The 15,978-nt window shown below is 51.6% G+C and overlaps 1 protein-coding gene across 4 annotated transcripts in view; it reads right to left on the bottom strand.

Moving 5' to 3' along the window:
- Positions 1-24: 24 nt before the first annotated feature.
- RNF213 (ring finger protein 213) overlaps positions 25-15,978 on the bottom strand; it is a 46,727-nt gene continuing 30,773 nt past the window's right edge. For 2 of the 4 annotated variants that reach the window (XM_048323447.1, XM_048323446.1), the window contains exons 37-66: positions 15,709-15,863; positions 15,157-15,369; positions 14,592-14,773; positions 13,742-13,862; positions 13,531-13,631; positions 13,090-13,269; positions 12,594-12,757; positions 12,396-12,498; positions 11,621-11,735; positions 10,612-10,819; positions 9,763-9,953; positions 9,329-9,457; positions 8,991-9,101; positions 8,508-8,750; positions 7,791-7,872; positions 7,198-7,232; positions 6,787-6,881; positions 6,299-6,458; positions 5,803-5,983; positions 4,965-5,059; positions 4,426-4,677; positions 4,028-4,160; positions 3,334-3,417; positions 2,853-3,033; positions 2,537-2,738; positions 2,374-2,451; positions 1,886-2,083; positions 1,514-1,603; positions 1,229-1,407; positions 25-660 (exon numbers count right to left, since the gene is read on the bottom strand). In XM_048323447.1, coding sequence (XP_048179404.1) covers positions 507-660; positions 1,229-1,407; positions 1,514-1,603; positions 1,886-2,083; positions 2,374-2,451; positions 2,537-2,738; positions 2,853-3,033; positions 3,334-3,417; positions 4,028-4,160; positions 4,426-4,677; positions 4,965-5,059; positions 5,803-5,983; positions 6,299-6,458; positions 6,787-6,881; positions 7,198-7,232; positions 7,791-7,872; positions 8,508-8,750; positions 8,991-9,101; positions 9,329-9,457; positions 9,763-9,953; positions 10,612-10,819; positions 11,621-11,735; positions 12,396-12,498; positions 12,594-12,757; positions 13,090-13,269; positions 13,531-13,631; positions 13,742-13,862; positions 14,592-14,773; positions 15,157-15,369; positions 15,709-15,863 — 4,415 coding nt within the window. In that variant the 3' untranslated portion in view covers positions 25-506. Of the gene's footprint in view, positions 661-1,228; positions 1,408-1,513; positions 1,604-1,885; positions 2,084-2,373; positions 2,452-2,536; positions 2,739-2,852; positions 3,034-3,333; positions 3,418-4,027; positions 4,161-4,425; positions 4,678-4,964; positions 5,060-5,802; positions 5,984-6,298; positions 6,459-6,786; positions 6,882-7,197; positions 7,233-7,790; positions 7,873-8,507; positions 8,751-8,990; positions 9,102-9,328; positions 9,458-9,762; positions 9,954-10,611; positions 10,820-11,620; positions 11,736-12,395; positions 12,499-12,593; positions 12,758-13,089; positions 13,270-13,530; positions 13,632-13,741; positions 13,863-14,591; positions 14,774-15,156; positions 15,370-15,708; positions 15,864-15,978 lie in introns of those variants that run through there. The other 2 variants (XM_048323448.1, XM_048323449.1) reach the window with 2 other exon arrangements.

Below are 15,978 nucleotides of genomic sequence, written 5' to 3'. Positions count from 1 at the left end.
GGGAAGGAGCCGGGAGCGGCCGCGCAGCGGAACTGAACCCCTTTATTGGGGAGGGGGAGAGCAGGGCCCGGCCCGGGACAGGCGGGGGGCCGGGCTTAGCGCAGGGAAGGAGCCCCAGCTGTCAGGGCTCCCGTTTTTCCTTCCTGGCCCCGCCGCAGCGTGGTGCTGGGCAGGAGCCGGTTCTGCATCCCGGTGCTGACAACGCGGCGCCAGGAGAAAGGCAGACTGAGAAACATAAATCCCTGTCCCAGCACGAGGGCACCATGGTTTGTAAAAAAAGTCCTTCATATTCCTCCAGTGGCTCTGGGGCTGTGATGATCCAGGATTCATACGGAGCTGCTGCGTCTCTTTCACCCTCCTCCTCCACGGCCACCTCTCCTCTTCACATCATGTGAACAACAACCCCAAACCCAAAGAACAACCAACAATCCCCAAACGAATGCCCAAAGTTGCAGAAGGCCCGAGGTGGGTGCTGTGGCAGCGACGTTCACTGGCAGTGTCCTGTCCTAACTTTCCCTGTGCTCCCGCTTGAAGAGAGCAGCTGCTTTCCAGGTTGCAGTGGCATGAGAGAGAAGAATCTCATCTGGGAATGTGTCTTCTAGCTCCATAGCTAATTCAGACTCTTTGGCATAAAGGTAAGGCGAGAGTGATTCCTTCAGGCTGGAAGACAGAGCAGAATAGCATTAATAGCTGGGGTACAGCAAACCACCAGTGCCACAATATCAGTGCATTGCACCACCCAAAATACTCAATATACACCATTTAGCAGGTGTATGTGTAGTGAGAAGGGTTAAACAGCCAGTTGGATGCACAGAGCTCAGCCAGGGGAGGCTGCAGGGCAGAGCTGAGCTCTGGGGCTGAGCTGTGCCTGTGCAGAGATAAATGTGCCTATCCCTGAAGGCTGGGCTTGATGATCATGGAGGTTTTTTCCAACCTTAATCAGTTTGTGCTTCTATTACTATTGTATTCAAGTGCCTGCAGAAGTGTTTGTGTTTGTGCCCATGGACAGCAGCTCCTGCTGTGTTCCAGCAGTGTCCCCAAAAGAGCCTGTGTGAGATGGAAGTGACACCTGCCAGAAAAGGGTGTGGATATTCCCAATGCTGCTGGTTGGGCCATGACCCCCAGGACAGGCATGTGCCAAGGGAACTGTTCCCATCATGTGCATGCTCAGAGGCAGAGAAGCTTCGGTTAACAACAGCTCTGGGGGATTTGGGTGTGTAACTCCTACCTCCACTTGGGTCTCAATTCGTCCACAGCTTGGACACGTCTCAGCTTCAGGATGATCATTTCATGGAGCTCTTGCAGGAAGATTTCCAGCCTTGAGTGGACCAGGAAGGTGTGCAGGAGCTTGGCAAGCTCTGGGGTGAGCTCTTCTTTGTAGTCTGGACTGACGTCTGCAAAAGGATCCTAAAAATGCAGCGAGGGGAGAAAAAACCCAAACGCACATTTGAGCAGCTGCAGGCAGAGCAGAGCAGAGCAGAGCAGGTCACACAGAGGGGCTGGGGTTCCATACCCTGCCGAGCCGCAGCAGCTGCTCAGATTTGTGGGCACCCAGGAGCTGCCACAGGGCCACGCTGTGTCTGAGCTGGCACCGCCTGAGGGCCTGGAAGAGAAGCACATCCGTGGCTGTGAGGGATGTCCTTGGAGCCCATCCCCAGCCTGCCCTGCCCAGAGAGAGCTCAGCACGGAGCTCCTCCAGCCCCTCAGCCTGGGTGCAGCCCATCTGCCTTCAATAATCCACTTTTTGATATCACTACAGGGAGTGGGGAAGTGAGAGGGCTCTGTCACACATACTGGGCTTGAATAAGGTCACACTGGCTGGATTTAGCATAAACCAGGGCAGATTTTATCCTGTAAGAATCAGAGCTTTGCCCTCCGGGCTCACCTGCAGCACGTGAGGGTTCGTCTGATCCCCCATCTGCAGGACCTGTTCAATGTAGTCAGTCAGCAGCATCTCAGCGTTCTCACCAGCCATGGCCAGGAAGCCCAGGGTGATCTCAGTGAGGGACAGAGCATCACACACATCACTGTAGGACTGCAGCTCCCCACTGATGATGTTCATCACAGAACTGGGCAGAGCACTCTGAAAACCATGAGGTTGCAGTTAAAATTATTTTAGAGCCATTCCTTTTTCTGTTCAAATTGCTCAAGTCATGGAAGACAACAGAGCCCCAGATTTAGGAAACTGAAATGCTGATCTATCTCCCTTTTCTTTGTAAATCCTGACTGACAACACAAGGCCAGATTGCACATACCCAAGGCATGCTGAGAAATCAGCAGGCAAGCCTTTGGATGGACAAGGCAAGGGACACAAAACCCTTGGAAAGTCAGGGATTTCATGCTTGCCCTGCTTCCTGCAGCGCAGAAACCCACCTGCTCCAGCTTCATCCTGACATCACTGAACAGCTGCTCGTAGTTCCGGTCATGTCTGTACACCAGGGTGGGGATTCCCTGTCAGGAGAGAAAACCATGGATGTGAAGCTCTGGAAAACTGCTCCCACTGCCCTCCAGGCTGCACAGCCCCTGCCTGTCCTACCGTCAGCATGATGAGTGGCTTCCCCTGCAGGAACTTGCTGATCACTTGCTGCTGGATCCTCTCCAGATCAAAGTCCTGCAACGTCTCCCCTCCCTTCTCCATGCTGTACTGACAGTTGGACAGGATCAGAGGGATCAGGTCTCTCTCGACCTCGTAACTGATCAGGTGCAGGTCGGCCACTTCTGAGGGGCTGATCAAGTACCTGCAGGGAGCAAAGGGCTTCTGTTCAGAGGGAGAGGCCTCTGTGGAGCAGGGAAAGCTGATGGTGAGGGAGCAGGAGATGCAGCAGAGCCCAAAGACTGGAAGAGCAGCACACCTGTCATCCTGCTTGGTGTGCCTGTTGACGGAGTGCACGAAGTCGTTGTGCAGCCCGATGAGGTAACTGGCCAGGGCCGTGGAGCACAGGCCCAGCCCCTGCCGCCGCGGCAGCAGCGCCTCCAGCCTGCTGTCCAGGCTCAGCTCAGAATCACAGTACCCTTTAGGCAGCTTAATTTCCCCTGAAATACAGACAAGGAGTGTTTGAGGAGGCCCAGAGCCAGCCCAGGCTGAGCTAGGGCAGGAGAAGGTAGGGAGCCTGAGAAAAGCTGTGCTCTCAGCCTTAGGGACAAACACAAAGGGGAACAAGTTCAGGTGAGAATACTACATGAGGGAAACAAGTTCTTCCCCTTGTACCTAGATTCTTAAAATTCAAAGGCCAAGCTCAGTTTTGAGGATATGCCTCAGCATCACTGATGGGAGGAACCTGTACTGAGAACGAGGAGCAGCGGAGGAGCAGGGCTGGGAAAGAAGCTGCTCACCATTGGTGTCCAGGGAGCTTCTCAGCTTGTTCCAGACAGACAGAAACACATTCACTCTTCTCTCTAACAGGTCCCTCATCACACCTGAGAAACAACAGAAAGATAAATCGATGAAACACCTTTTCCTGGTGAAACTCTGCAATACAGGGATCTTCAGAGCACACCGCTGAACTCCAGGCAACTGCTCAAGAGACTAAACAGACACCAGACACCTTTCTGATGCTATCAAATGGAGTTATTTGCTCAATTTGTTAATATTTTTCCATTATTGTCTGCTCCTGGCCCAGGCCACAAAGATGGATTGGTCCTTGGTCTGATTCTGCATGACCTTTATGTACTTTTCCGTAAGCACTTAAAAACATCAGTAATTGTACTTAAATGCAATAGAAGGAGTTGCCATAAACTTCATGAAAGGAAGGGGAGGACGTTTTTTCCACTCTTTAGGCATACCCTGCTCTAGGGCTGAGCTTAAAATGCCAACATAACCACTGCTGCACTGCGCAGAGCTCCCACCCCTCACAGAAAATCTCCCGTACTTAATTCCCTTTAAAGTCATCTGGTAACTTTTCCAACCATATCCAGGTCTCCAGTTCATTTGGATGAGACTTAAAAAGAAAATGTGAGTTTTCACCTTCGCTTTCAGCTATACAACCCAGCATTTTCTGTTTTATTAATTTTGGCAGAGTCTCCTCACCTGAGTGGGGTTCCCTGAGGAATTCCCTGATGGAGCAGTGTTTGATCTCCGCTGTGTTCTGGAATTGCCTCACCAAGTCTCTCTGCAGAGCCAGAATCTCTGGTAGGAATTTCACCAGCCTCAGCTCAGTTTCCTGGAAGAGGAAAGGGAACCTGTGGGTAAGGCTGTTGGGAAGACTTTTATGGAATTACTTCTTCAATGTTTAAAAGACAACAGTATTTTTCATGTTCATTGTCAAGATCATAGCAAGTACTGAGAATAAAGAAACTGGATAATCCAAACCAATTGCTCCAGGTGACCCAAGCCAGGGCTGGAGGTCCCTTCCCACCCCAACCAGTCTGTGCTTCTGTGCTCTGATCTTTGAGCATCCCAGGCTCTCACCCCTGTGCCACCCCCACCTTCTGCAGGAACTTCCAGAGGAGAGGGACGGTGTCCTTGGCATTCTTTTGCTGCACAACTTGGCCCAGGTTCTCCACTGAAACCCTCTTGCGGCAGCTCCACATCTTGGAGTGGTGTATGTGGCTGTCCCCTGGCAGCTGGGACAGGAATGCAGCTGGGTCCCCATACACTATTTTCACTATGGGGTTGGAAGAGATTCTCTCATCCTCTTGTATCTGTCTGTTTAACTTCAGAAGCTTTTTATCCAAATCCTGCAGTAAAAAAAAAAAAAAAATCAGATATTTTGAAATACCTTAAACTGAGCGAAGCCATTTCTGCTTTTCCAGCTGTACAAAATCATCCCAGAACAATTCCTGTCTCAGACTCCCATTTCCCCAGGTAGGATAAAGGCAGCTGATCCTTAGCCTGCAGCTGTGCCAAGGATGGGTTGGCTTTAGGAACAGCCAGGTGAAAAGTGTACCACAGACAGTACAGCACGTCAGATTTCCAGTGGATTTTGACCTGCTCAGCTACTGACTCTGTACAGCAGATTTCTCACCTTCAGTTCAGGAACAATAATTGTGTTTGCAACAATTTCTTCCCATTTGTTTCTCTTCTCTTTGGTGGAGAGAACATCATCAAACTGCACCAGCCCTGCAATAGGAATATTTCACCTCCCACATCTGCAATATTTCAGTGAAAAGAAAGCACAGATTGACAGGTCCTAGAAGTTAACTGAGTATCTTGGTCCAGCTGGAGAGGGACACCCAAACATCACACACTGATCCAGGTTTCCAGGAGCTTCAGCCAGTCATTCATGTGAAAGATGGGGACATTTATACAACTCCTTCATAATCCCAGAAAGACTGAACAGATTGTCCAAGGTCAGACTATGACAGACTGAAGCTTGGAATACTGACTGGTGCTGTCCCACACTCAAAATACGGGGTATTTACACATAAATCCCTCTGTGCCACGGTGACTCCAGATCCCACCATGAACCCCACTCTGCCATCCCTCTTCTCCCAAAGAACTTCTGGCAGTCACGGAGAGGCAGCACAGAACACAGACTGCCCACAGCACGAGCTGCTGTGCTGGGAGCAGCAGCCCTGCTCGGGAGCTGGAAGCTCTGCCCATCTGTCACAACATTATTTTGTCAATAATTCATTTTCAGAGTTATTGACTGCACCAAACCTTGCAACCCCCATGTACTTGACTGAAAGAAGCTAAGAGCCAAAAATTCTTCCCTCCCTACAGTAAGAAACAAGCTTCAAACTCTCTGTTTTTCTCTTCAGCTCAGCTACTGCTGTTGGAAGTGGTTTATCCGCAAAGTGCCTGCACAGCCACAGCCCTTCAAATACAGCCCCAGGTGTGACAGGCCAGCTGGCTTTTCTTACACTGGCCTGGCTCCTGCTGGGGGGCCTGCAGGAGGCTGCAGAGCACGAGGTGGACAATGTTCATGGTGTCATCCACACTCTTCCCCAAAATCCTTGTCAGCTGTGCCAAGTCCTCCTGGATGTGCTGCTGCAGGAAGCTCACCACATCATCCACTGCCGGCTTGATCATCATCGTCAGGGACTAAAGACAACAAAGGCAAGAGTTGAGCACAGCCAAAAACATCCAGGGAAGCACCAGGCACTGCTCAGTCCTGCCAGGCACCCCCACCTGTGGGATTCCTGCCACCTGGGCCCATCAGGGCAGGGGTGGGTGGATGTGCCTGCATGGAAGTGCAGGAATTAACCAAAATCCCTCCTGGGCAAGGAGGGAGGGAATTTGGGTCTTGCATCTTGACAGACTGCCCTGGTCACTTGGCAATATAATGAAAAGGACCAGCAGCATACAAAAGTTTCCCTACATTTTGTGTGACCACTTGGAAGCATTTTTGGAAGATACCTGAGGGGCTCTGGAGGCTCCCAGCAGCATTGACAGGTGCGTGAGCAAACGGAGCAGCACAAAGACCCCGGGGGACACGCCCCGGTCAGACACTCCTGGGGCTCTTCTGTGCTGAACATCTCCCAGAATGTGGCCAGTTTGAGTTCTGTCTCCATGATTCCTGCAGGAAAGTGTATACATGGTATTTTTTTGCCTTGACAAAACCCACACAAGACACCTCTGATACCCAGCAATGTCTTTTTGACCCATAATGTCTTTGAATGCTGTAAAAGCTGCCGATTCAAAGTGCTACAGGGGAGTGGCAGCTTCCAGCTGGTTTTGTACACAGAAAAGCAAATTTCTGTGGTTTTGCTGCCCAATTACTCGGACATCCCTTCCTAACACCTTCCAGAGAGCAGCATGAAGTGGTTGGTACCTCTGGCCTTTGAAGGCACTGCAGGCAAGTCCTGCATCATTTAGCACTGCAGAGGCATTGAAGCAAAGCATACCTGGATAGCTGGAAGCCCTGCAGGGGTTTGTGCTCGGTGCCTCCAATGGGGGCCCGGCAGTCGGGACAGCGGCTCTTTTCCATGGGAAGGCCACACTGGGAAAAGGAAAAGGAGAACACTGAGTTGCAGAGCAACAGCTTCTCCAGCAGAGAAGGAATGAAACGAAAACCCAAGCTGTAAGTGGTTAATTCAAACCCTGCTACAAACTGGGCCTCTGCCTGATGTTTCCTAATTTATGGTATAAATCTTCAGGGTATTCTAAATTTTACATTACAATGATAAAATGATCAATAATATCGAGTTTAGAAGTGGAACTCTGTGCATCGAAACCTTAAAACCAGTAAACAAAATAGAACAGTTTATTGTTGAAAACTTTGTCTGCTTAAATACCCACCAGTCCCAAATTCTTACCTCTCCCACAGTGCAGGGGTGGCCATTAGGACATTCTGTCAGAAGAGAAACAAACAGAACAGTATTCTAAGACAGATTTATAAAGCCCCTGTTACTCCCTTTCATTGGGACCATCATCCTGGAGCAATAGATATGCTTCAAGATCTAATCAAAACCCCTGACCACCCCAAAGCCCAAAGGACTGACAGACCCACACAGGAAGCCAAGAAATTTTTCAGTGCTGCTTCTCCTTGAGAAACAAGGAATCAAAGCCTGACAGATTGTGCTGCTGAGTGCAGGAACGCTCCCAGCCCCCATGCCCAGCTGCAGGAAGGTCCAGCTGTGGGAAGCAGAGACAAAGCTGGCCAGGAAGGTGGCAGAGTTCTCCTCTCATACCCTGTTCGTGTTGTGCTTGTGCCCCCTCAACCTCCGTGAACAGCTACAGACTGAACAGCACTGGATGTCCTTTGGTGCATCACCCACACAAACTGTCACTACAAATCTGGATTTACCAATGATAACTTGTGCTGAGGAGTGTGTTTGTCCTCACATTTGGAACAGTTTCATTCTCCAAACCCAAGGAATCCCTTCCCCAGCCAGCCAGCAGCACTCACCATACCAGCGCAGAGCGGCCAGTCCCTCCCAGGCCCTCGCCTGAGCCATGATGTCCTCTGGCATTGTGGGCAGAAAAGAGTGCTGAGCAGGGAGAGGGGAAAACAGACACAAATGGATCTGTAAATCAGTTCTTTCCTGTAGCAGTCACTCACTGGTTCCCTGTTCACACTGGGGAACAGAGACATCTGAGAGCAGAGGTCAGGCAGGTGACGCAGATGCAGATTTTCAAATTCTACCTTTGAAAATCCACTCTTAGAACTGTCAATATTGTTGAGACTTGCATGTGCACTCTCCAGCCACGCTGCACTGCATTCCTGATGCAGCCTGGTGTGTACCAGCATGTCTCCTTACACCTTGGGTAGCCAGGAGCAGCAGAGCAGCAGCTCCCTCCCCCCGACTCAGGAGCCAATGCTTTCTGAGCAGGCAGGTCAGCACAGTGAGACCTGCCAGCAGCTTTCAGCCTTGCTCAGCCAAATATCAGCAAAGGTATTTGCTTCACCCTGCTCAGGATGCAGAGGTACCTTGCAAAAATACCAGGCCAGAGCTTGTTGTTGTGCTAATTAACCCCAACAGCACTGAAATAATCACCCCCCAGTACTTCACAGTTCAAGCAGTGAGCTGGAGCATTGCTGTTGAGAAAGGTCCAGCAGAGGATCCGGCAGGCACAGGCAAGAACCAGGGATGTGCTGAACTGCACGTGAGCTCCGTGTCCTTACCTGCATGGTGTGTGGCTGGAAGGCCAGGTTCCTGAGGGGCTGCAGGACAGGGCTGTGCCCGCAGAGCAGCACGGCAGCCACGTGCACAGCCATCTCCACCAGCACCCCGTGCTGGCTGCAGCCCCGCGGCTCCAGGGCCAGGCCGGGCAGGCCGTTCCTCACCAGGGCAACTGCAAAGAGCTGCAGCTCGGGGGAATTCAGCACTTGGGAGCTCTGGATGAACTGAGTCATCGCCTCTGTTTGCTGAAAGCACACATTTGAAAGAGCTAAAGCCAGCAGGACACTGCCCATCCAAGCGAAGAGCAGTGGCAGCTGCTTCCCACGCTGGGTTACCCCGCTTCGAAAACCTCCCCAGACTGCTCAGCTCGGGCCCAGCCCTGGCTGGGGAACAGCAGCAAAAGCTCCTCCACCACTGATTCAGATCCCCTTCATCCTCACCCATGAAGCAGGTTTGTCACAGGCTTCCAAAGGGGAGTGTCCTACCTGCTGCTTGGGATGAAGGCTTGGATCCCTGGCACCGTACAGGGCCGTGACCTCTCGGAAGATGGCCAGGAGCAGGTAGGCAGATTCCAGAGCTGGGGAGCTGCCGGAGGCCTGGAGAAGAACCAAGGATGTGGCAGGGGACAGGCCAGAGCTGTCCCAGCTACAGTGATAGAGTATGCAGGTGGGAAGGTAAAGAAAACGTGTGCTTGAGCACAAACCACAGTGACCTCCCAGCAAAGGCTCCAGGTGCCTCCATGGGAACAGACACTGCCCACAGGGACACCGAGCTGGAGCCATCCAAACCCCAGCAAGGGTCTGCAGGGAGGACTGGGCTGTACCTTCTCGGCCTCGAGCAGCCCCTGGGCCGTGCCCTCGATCATGGCTCGTCCCACGGCGTCGCGCAGGGCCCGGTACCGCTCCCCACACACCAGGTACCGGTCAATGTGGTTGGATTGGCTGTGCTGTACCTGCCAAGGGAACAGCCATGCAGAGCACTGGGGACAATAACCCAGCTGGAGGAGGCAGAAACTCCTCTTCCTCCCAAGCACTGGGGCATTTCAGCCTCCCCAGAGCACCAGCAGCAGACACGGCCACCCAAAGGTGCTGCTGGGACGGACTCCATTCACCAGAAAGCCAAGACAAGTCACCTTCCCAACCACTGCCACTGTGGCCCGTCCCCCAGAGCCACACAACAGTGGGAACACCCCAAAGCAGCACAAAGTGAAAACAAAGAGGAGACCAGAACCATCCCCAGGAGACGCCTCTTCTCTACCTGTTGCAGAATTTCTGCTGGGAACACCCAGCTGAACCGTGGCTCTGTGACCAACTTCTGAGCAAATTCCATCCCGTGCTGGCTGGCAATCCTCCTGACCAGGTACACACGGTGCCAGTCGTTCCTGGCAAGGCTGCAGAACTTCTCCACGTTCTTCAGGTAACGCTGCTTCTCCTTCATCTGCTCTGGCTCTGGAGGGGAAAAAAGAGGTTAAAAAAAAAAAAGAGGCAAAAGCACATTCCACTTTGTAAAACTTCACTGTCTGCACCAGCTGTAGCACCAAGTCCCTTTATTAGTACTGTGTAATTACACAGGAGAACTTCAGAGCCCTCCCTTCCTCAAGTGTTGTCTGGAGCATTTCCTCAGCCAGATTTCAGACAATGATTCATTTCTTCAACAAGGAAGATATAAACTCTTTGATATAAACTCTTAATCCGTTCTAGCTGTGCAGAGCTCTCATTCATATAAAACAATAGGCCTTACAGCAGTCCTGAGACTGAAGCAGCATTTATGCTTTAAAGTTCAATTTAGTGGGCTCTAAATAAATCTCATTTTTAGCATCAGGAGGATAAAATAAATCTCCTTCCACAGGTGTAACTGCCATGCAGCTACACTGGGGTCACCAGCACAGCCTTGCTAGCAGTTACAGAGCCCTTCTAACACCTGGTACAGGGGACAGACACTGACTGACACCCCCAAGGAAAAAGGGACTTGCTGCTCTTGTTCTTGGCCACGCACCAAAACAGGTCCTAGCAGAGCACAGGGCACTGACCGTGTCCAGCCCAGCTGCCCTGCTGGCTTTGCCCTGCATCCAGCATTTCCACCCGGCAGCAGAACAATCCCACTTACTCGTGTGCTGCTGCAAGTCGAAGATCAGCTCTGCAGCTCTGCTCAGGTACAGGCGCACCGCGGCCACGGCCTGCAGGTATTCCACGGAGGATTCCTGAGGAATCTCTCTGCTGCTCACCGGGAGATAGTTCTCTGGAAATCTGTCCTCAGGCAGACTGTTTCTGTGCTCATATCCCAGGCTGTCCTCGGACTTTTCACACATGGAATCCTACAGAGAGGCCGGAACACCGGTGAGTGGCAGAGCCGCCTCGCTGAGCCAGCCCCGCGTCCCCAGGGCACCCACCCTGCCACGAGCACAGCAAACCATCCCTGCACCCTCCAGCCCACTGCTCCCCCTCACCCTAAACCTCTGCCATGTCACCAAACACCATTTATAGGATGTGCCCCAGCTGTCCCACATTCCCCAAGCTTGGCACTGAGCAAGAGCCATGAGCAGGCTGTGAATGACACACGTTCCATGTTCCAAGATGCCAAGCTCCACCTGTGTGTCCCTTAGCAAGAACACAAATGGGGATTTTAACTACAAAGTCACTTTAAAAAAAACTGTACGTAATGAAACCTCTCCCCTGCTGTCACATTTGTTTCAGGTTGTCCAAAGCCCTGAAAGTTATGCAAGGGGAGGAAAGGGAACAATCCAAAAGGCATAATAATTTAAGTTCTGCACAGTAATTTAAGTGTCTGTGGAGACAAGAAGGCAGTTCAGCAGTGGGCTACTGCAATGAGAAAGGCCCTGCCTGCTGCACTCCTGTGCCGGAATTTGAGTCTTAACACTCAGACGCTCCAAGGGAAAGAATTTATGTAACGCTGCAGAGACACACAAACCTTTCCTTGAAAAGCAAGGCTCGTTCCCAAGAGCAGGTTCTGACCAGGTGATTTGATATCAACTCCTTTTGGGCTTTCTAGCTGAACAACTAGTTATGTACACAAGAAACATGCCTCATTTTAGGCAGAAGAATTTCTATTCTTCACTTTTTTTGCTCCTGCAACAGTTTCATGGCCCAGCTCTTACCTCCAAGCAGTTGATAAAAAGCAAGTAGAGCTCTTTTTTGTCATTTTTCTCTAGGAGCTCGTTGTGCTCCACCTGGGACAGGTAGCGCTGCACATCATCTTTCACTTCATTGAAGCTACAGGAGAGAGAGACACCCCCTTACACAGCTGCCATGCTGACAGGACTGCTCCTGCTCTAAATCACAGCAGAGCTACCAGAGACACGTGGGGTCACTCTGGATCCAGCTGCAGGATGGAAAAGCCGTTGTGCCATTTTTTGCAGGTGACATTTGGCTTCACAGCCTGAGCCAGGCTCAGTGAGCATTTCCAGGGCAAAAGGCATCTGATGTGTTTAAACAACTGATTTAGGAGGTGCTCACACCTGAGAAGGGGCTTTTGTGCCCTGCCTGCAAGGGGAGGTGGGAGAGCTGTGGGAATGGGAAGGTCTGTGGAGCAGACACAAGATCAGTCCTGATTAGATCTCCATGAATGAGGAGTTTGGTTTGCTGACCTAGATCAGAGCAACCACTCAGCCACCTTCCAGCACCCAGGCATCCACCCTCAGCACGGGGTTAGTGAGGGACAGCCAGGTAAACCTTGCACAGGCTGCTCACACTGCGCCACAAGCTCCATGCAAGCCAGCCAAGCTGCATGACTAATGCAAAGGGATGAAATCCACCTGTAAGGATTCAAATTCAATGGTGCTCATAGAGGTGAGGAGAACAATCAGATCGGTTTGATGAGGAACAGAGCAGAACCAGGCCCTGGCCTAACCCCCCTCAGCTGTCTGTGCTCACCTGTACTTCAGGAGCAGCTTCAGCATCACAGAGCGGATGATGGGAGTTTCATCCACCTCATCATTAAACGGGGACAGGAATTTTGTGTAGACAGCACAGTGATCTGTGGAGATAAGGGAAGGACAGGTTTGGCAGGTGAGAGAAGGTGGTGACTGATTCAGCTCCATAGGACTGAGTGTCAGGGTGAAGGGAGCTCACCTGAATCTTTCACGAGGCTTCTGTGAACAAAGAGCAGATTCAGGAGCCTCTGGATCACCTCGGGGTCAGGGGGCTCATTGTCTTTGAAGCACATGGTGGTGACCACGTCTATGAAGAAGTTATTGCACCTCTGCCGGAACAGGGCGTTCTTTGCTATGGCAGCTCTGGGAAGGGCAAAAGCAAACACAGAACCACTTCAGCCACGGAGGAATCGAGCAAAAGTCACCAAAGGGAGATACTTTTCCACCTTCTCAATGAGATGATCCTTAAGGTTCCTTCCAACCCAAACCATTCTGTGATTTGCAGGTTTTTACAGAGGCCAAGGCAGTTTTCCCCTTCTTTTGAAACAACAGAACAGACAGGACCTGTTCAGTTCCAGAGGGACTGCAGCAGAGTTCCTTGCCACTCTGCTCGTGTTGACAACCTCAGAGCTGAGAATTTCCTCACAAACCCTCCCCAGCCAACGCTCCCACCTTGCAGAGGGTGGCTGGAGTACCTGAGCTCCTCAGAGACAGTTAACTCCACATCATCCATGGCAACCCTGCAGTAGGGACAGAGCATCTGTGCTGGCACCAGCCACAGGCTGATGCACTTGTGGCAGAACACGTGGTTGCAGGGCAGGCAGACAGGGTCCTTCGGCTCTCCCAGGCAGATGGGACACGGCTCCAGACCATGGCTGTAATCCAAAACCAGCAGTGAACACAGCTGCTTCCATGCTGCCTCCCCAAAAGCCTTGAACAAGATGTTCAGCTGCAGCTAGAGTGAGAGCAGACAATGCACGACAGGCTGGCTCACTGCTCAGCTCAGGGTGCAGAGTCAAAGGGAGTTACTGCTCTTCCTTTGGCTTTCACTCCAGCCCATGCAGCACTGCCAGAAGTGTGCTGGCAACACAGGCAATGTCCCTGCTGGCCCCTGCAGCCTGTCCCAGTGTCAGTACCTGTAGAGCCTGCTGCTGACCTCCTCCTTGCACTGGCACAGCACTGTCATCACTGCAACAAAGGTCAGATGAGACTTCATGTCTGAATCGTGCTGGAAACACTGCAGAGGGAAAGGACAAAGCCCAGTGACTCAGCTCTAACACCTGAGACCAAAACTCCCATGATCAGCAGAAGCAAAGAGGGAAGAGGTGAAATCACAGCTCTGCTCACCTTGGCAAGAAGCAAAGTGTATTTTCTCACTAAGCCCTCGAATTCTGGCATCACAGCGTGGATGCCAAGCAAGACGTGTTCCACGAAGAGTGCCATGGCAAACACCCGGCTCCAGCAGGCTCTGGGGAGGAAAGCAGGATTGCACCACCACAGGGGGAGCTGGGAGCAGGAATGGCACTGCAACCAGGGCAGTCACTGATCTCACTGCTGCTCATGCTCCCCTCCACAGCATTCCTGCACTTCTCACTTGCTTTGCCCTTTGGTTTTCCAAAGGGATTTTTGTCAAGGACAGAACAGATTCCAGCACTTAACCCAGAGGACACAGGGGCCTGGCCTGGAGGCAGCACTGCAGCAGGACCAGCACCACTGCACACACCTTCTCACACCTCTAACTTCTACATCAAAAAAGTAATTTAAAAAATACCAATCACAATTAGCTACACTTTCTTCAAGTAAACTAAACGAGGTCTGTGAGAAACTGGGGTAGCACTCTGGGCTTTCTTCCAAAACACAAGATGCAGTGAAACTCCCCATCTCCTGAGTCTTTATGCACAGAGGATGAAGTGGGGAGATGCTGCTGGTTAACAGGAACCTGAGGAGAGTTTTAAATAACCCCTGAACCCAGATGGAATGCACCAGATGATACTGCCAGATTTAGAGAGAGAATCTACAGGAGATGAGGGAGAAAAAATGCGGTTCTTGCTGCTTGGTATGTAATTGAGGCCAGCAGGAACCTGGAAAGGTTTGCAAAGCCTGAAAAAAGCAGCACCAGAACAGCTTCAGGCTGCTCCAATGCCCCAGTGAACTGCCAGGCAGAGGAGCAGGGCTGTGAGCACAGCTTGGTACCTACTTGAGTTCCCTCAGCAGCTGATGGCACCGACTCGCCCTGCGCTGGGCACCCTCCTCTTTGCAAAGGAACTCAATGGGCATGTGAAGGTTCTTCACTCTCTGCAGCCAGAGCTCAGGGGAGGCTGTCTGCATCTGGCTCTCCAGCTCCTCAGCACACACCATTGCAGCCAGCACGTCCAGAACCTGCACACGCACAGGGCCAAGGGTAACACAACAGTTGCATTTCGGAATTATTTATGGACCTTGGGCTCCCAGTCTGGTTTGCTGCAGCACATGTTCTACTGAATAGTGTCCTACTTGGTTATTTCAAGCTCTGCAGTTCTCATGTTCGTGGCTTGGCTTGTTAGCATGTCCTATTAACTACTGCAAAAGCAGGGCAAACTGTTTTAAAACCTGCTTGTAACAGTAACAGCACAGCAGATCATTCCCAGTTCTGGGGAACCTGAGCCTGTGCTTCCCCCTCTGCTGTCACTGAAATCCAAAGGAGACTGAACGGCAGCTAACTCAGTGCAGTCAGAGCTCCCTGCCAGGGCTGAGGAGCACAAAATGCCTGGGAGTGACTTTACCATCTCTGAGTGTGGAATTCTATATCCTTCCTGCTTCAGGAGGTAGCCAGTCACACTGGGGTGCACAGCCAGGATCCTGGAGAAGTTCTGCAGGCGGCTCTTGAACTGGTTGTATGCCAGGTGGGCCCAGGGCAGGGAGGGCACCAGCTCCTCTCTCCGGGGGGACTTTGCCACCCACTCCTCAATGCAGGACACAAAGGCCATGCGCAGACACTGCAGGGGTGGGAAATGGTGAAAACCAAAGGTGAGAAAGGACTTTCATAATTCATTTTGTACTGGAAATCCCGGCAAAATTCTCTCAAAGACAAGAATCACTTTCCTACAAAGACAGCCTTAAATATGTCAATTTAAGGCACTGCTTTTCTGAGTAAGGTCTGAGTAACCCCAGCAGCCACTCAGTGCCCAGTGGTCTGCTCTGGCCTTCCCCTGCTGCTGGGCTGTCTCAGATGGGGCATTTTCCCCAAGGCAGGACTGATTCAGAAGGACACATTCACAGGCCTCGTACTCTTCTCCCCACCCTAAGGGTTTCCAGGTCCTGCTCTAGACACTGACCTGCAGCTCCTTCTGGGAGGACACACCGATGGTCAAGCCAATAAAGTCTGTGATGTAGCACTGGAAGAGCATCTGCCTTTCTTCCTCAGTCAGAGCAGAGATGAATTTTCCCAGGGCAGTTTTCTGGAAGTAATCCACAAACTTCTCAGCGTGGCCTGGAAAATGAGAATGTAGAGAGAAGTGGATATTGGGAGGAAGCTGGCTTTGACACAGCATCTATCCTAGAGACACTGACACCTAATTAATCACTGAAGCATCCAGCACTCCCCT

Source organism: Corvus hawaiiensis, chromosome 19 (assembly GCF_020740725.1).
Source record: "Corvus hawaiiensis isolate bCorHaw1 chromosome 19, bCorHaw1.pri.cur, whole genome shotgun sequence".
In the NCBI taxonomy this organism is placed as follows: Eukaryota; Metazoa; Chordata; class Aves; order Passeriformes; family Corvidae; genus Corvus; species Corvus hawaiiensis.
Note: the sequence above shows the minus strand (reverse complement) of the source record. Positions and strands in the feature narration are given on the sequence as shown.